This window comes from Macrobrachium nipponense, chromosome 36, assembly GCF_015104395.2.
Source record: "Macrobrachium nipponense isolate FS-2020 chromosome 36, ASM1510439v2, whole genome shotgun sequence".
Lineage (NCBI taxonomy): Eukaryota > Metazoa > Arthropoda > Malacostraca > Decapoda > Palaemonidae > Macrobrachium > Macrobrachium nipponense.
This window is the reverse complement of record NC_087220.1, coordinates 42480224-42483313: the sequence shown is the minus strand read 5'-3', so window position 1 is coordinate 42483313 and position 3090 is coordinate 42480224. Positions and strand designations below refer to the sequence as shown.

The 3090-nt window shown below is 47.3% G+C and overlaps 1 protein-coding gene across 1 annotated transcript; it reads left to right on the top strand.

The window, feature by feature from the left end:
* Window positions 1–409: 409 nt before the first annotated feature.
* LOC135203422 (uncharacterized) lies at window positions 410–1183 on the top strand. The gene has a single exon (XM_064233150.1). It carries the CDS (start codon window positions 410–412, stop codon window positions 1181–1183), a length of 774 nt encoding a protein of 257 aa, XP_064089220.1.
* Window positions 1184–3090: the final 1907 nt, after the last annotated feature.

The window sequence follows — 3090 nt, the reverse complement described above, 5'->3', positions numbered from 1 at the left end:
GAGAGAGAGAGAGAGAGGAGAGAGATTATCGGAAATTCCTAAGGCGAGGATATCTCTTTATTAATGTGTGTGGGTATGTTGAAAGCAGGGAGGAGTTTGCAATCATTATTAAAGATCTACTTCTGTGTAGTTATGTAGCTTGGTGTCTGTATTTCGCCGGTAGAGAGAGAGAGAGAGAGTCACAAGGTGTCAATAGAAAAAAAAATTACAATAAAAAATTACAAAAAGAATGTGAAAAAAAAACATGCTTGTGGTGTCGACGACGGTGTAAGAAATGATCGTTTAAGTAAGGAACGATCCTCTGGTGTTGGAGAAACGGTCTTCTTGGGTTGTGGCGACTTTACAAAGGCTTCCACCATGACACCAGCGAAAGCTTCCAGTTAATTAATGTTTGACCCAGCCAGGACCCATGGACCCAGCCCTCCCTGCCTCCTCCGACCTCTCCCGACCTCCTCCGACCTCTCCCGATCTCCTCCAACCTCTCCCTGCCTCTTACGACCTCCTCCGACCTCTCCCTGCCTCCTCCTACCTCTCCTTGCCTCCCCCGACCTCTCCCGACCTCTCCCTGCCTCATCCGACCTCTCCCCGACCTCTCCCTGCCTCCTCAACCTCCTCCCTGCCTCCTCCGAACTTCTTCCTCCCTGCCTTCTCCGACCTCTCCCGACCTCCTCCTAGCTCTCTCTGCCTCCTCCGACCTCCTCCCTGCCTCCTCCGACCTCTCCCGACCTCCTCCTCCCGCTCTCTCTACCTCCTACCTCCTCCGACCTCCTCCCTGCCTCCTCCGACCTCTCCCGACCTCCTCCTAGCTCTCCCTGCCTCCTACAACCTTCTCAAACCTCTCTCTGCGTTCTCCGACCTCTCCCTACCTCCTCCGACCTCTCCCGACCTCCTCCGACCTCTCCCGACCTCCTCCGACCCCTCCCTGCGTCTTCCGACCTCTCCCGACCTCCTCCCTGCCTCCTCCGACCTCTTCCGAGCTCTCTCTGCCTCCTCCAACCTTCTCCACCCTCTCCCTGCCTCCGACCTCTTCCTATCTCCTCCGACCTCTCCCGACCTCCCCCGACCTCCTCCGACCCCTCCCTGCGTCTTACGACCTCTCCCCGCCTCTTCCGACCTCTCCCCGCCTCCTCCTACATCTCACGACCTCCTCCGACCTCCCAAGTGGCGTCTAAATGATATATAAATATAAGTAAAATCCTGAAGGGTTTTCCCTTTTGAGATTCTGGATGGGTTGAGTTGAATCATCATTATTAAATTATTAATAAGGATTGGGGTTTACTGGTGGAACCATAGCAACCTCAGTTCTGGAGTTTCTGTTGAGGTTTTTCAGGTGAATGGAGGTTGGTGAGGTGGAATAGGTTGAGGTAGATTTTTTAAACATTATACGTAAAATATTATGTGTGTGTATATATATATAATATATATATATATTATATATATATATATATATATATATATATATATATTACACACACACACATATATAAAAATTTATCACATCACTGTGATTCATATACATGCATTAAACTACAAATGTCCTTTGTTGGCCGAGTCGACAACATCACTGAAGTCCTGATTTCGCCTCTGTCTGTTGGGCGCTGGTTCGAACCCACGAGAGGACGAAATAATTAACTGGGAAAAAAAAAAATTCCCCATTGGTTAACATATATGAAAATATATTAAGTCCGAGGTAGAGCGAATTGGATAATAAAGGACATATTTATGGGGTTTGATGTAATGTCAGGGGTTAGGGACTGGAGGTTTAAGGGGTTGAAGTCTGCTGAGGGGTTTTCGTGAATGTGGAGATTGGAGTCGTTAAGGGGAATTGTAAGTTAAGGTTTCATTCAGTAGTTTGAGAGGTTGAACAGAGGTTTCAAAGGGTGAAAGATGAGGGTTTTCTTAACGAGGTGAACTGTTGTTGTTTTTGATTAGGCTGGCCTTATGCCAGACGGGCTCTTGCTCATAGAGCAGCCCGTAATCGGTGAACTAAGGTACAAGATACGGGCTCCAGAATTCATCAAAAGAACATTGAAAGTTTAGGCGAATATTTCATAATTTTTTCTTCTCCTTGGGAGTTTACTTTTTCTATCTAACGGCGCCTCTCCCTCTCCAGACCCTCTCCCCTCCCCTCCCCCCTCCCCCCTCCCCCTCCCTCCTCCCCCCTCCCTCCCCCATCCTATCTTCTCTACCCCCTCATTAAGGATTAATATTTCATGGCCAAGAGGAGAAGAAAGTTGTTAACTTTCTTGTTGGGGGGTTTCGCTAAGGGTTTTGATCGAATTACGGCGCCTCTCTCTCTCTCTCTCTCTCTCTCTCCCCCTCTCCCCTTACCACCCACTTGTGAGAAATTCCGTCTCTCTCAGCTAATGAAACCAGTGTCATAAAATATGAAGTACATATATCCTCTTGTCTCTGTTGGTTGGGGCCAATATGAAGTACATATACCCTCTTGTCTCTGTTGGTTGGGGCCAGTCCAGACGCCCACATTAGGCCTCTTCACCCTATCACCACCCTACCATACTGATGGTCCGCTTAGGCGAGGGCCCGTGATGGCACTAAGCCAGCTTAATCTAAATCAACAAGACGCCTCTCTCTCTCTTCTCTCGTCTCTCTCTCCTCTCCCACCTCTCTCCTCTCCTCTCTCTCTCTCCTCCTCCTTCTCACCTCCCTCTCTCAGTTTATGAAGTTCAGCTAATGGGGCCTTTTGTACTCTTGGATATACTAATGAAGAGGCGCTAATTATTATCCCTGATTTAAAGGAGAGGAATTACGAGTAGAAAATTATGACTGAAAAATTATTACAGGAACTGTTTTCTAACTTCGCTACGAAGCGTGCGATATTTTTTGCAGATTAAAACTTAGCGATGGATGGATACGCCTTTGCTTATGTGTGTATATTTAGTGCGTTAAGACTGCGACTCTCTCTCTCTCTCTCTCTCTCTCTCTCTCTCCTCTCTCTCTCTCTCTCTCTCTCAAATCCTTGGAAGACTTTCGCGTAACTTTTGTGAAATACTTTCTTAAAGTAACTCTTAATTAATAAAGGAAAGGTTTACTTTGTACTTTGGTTAGCGGGCTCCAGTCTCTCTCTCT

Coding starts and splice junctions, on each gene's coding strand:
- LOC135203422 (XM_064233150.1), top strand. CDS start 410: ATGGACCCAGCCCTCCCTGCCTCCTCCGACCTCTCCCGACCTCCTCCG.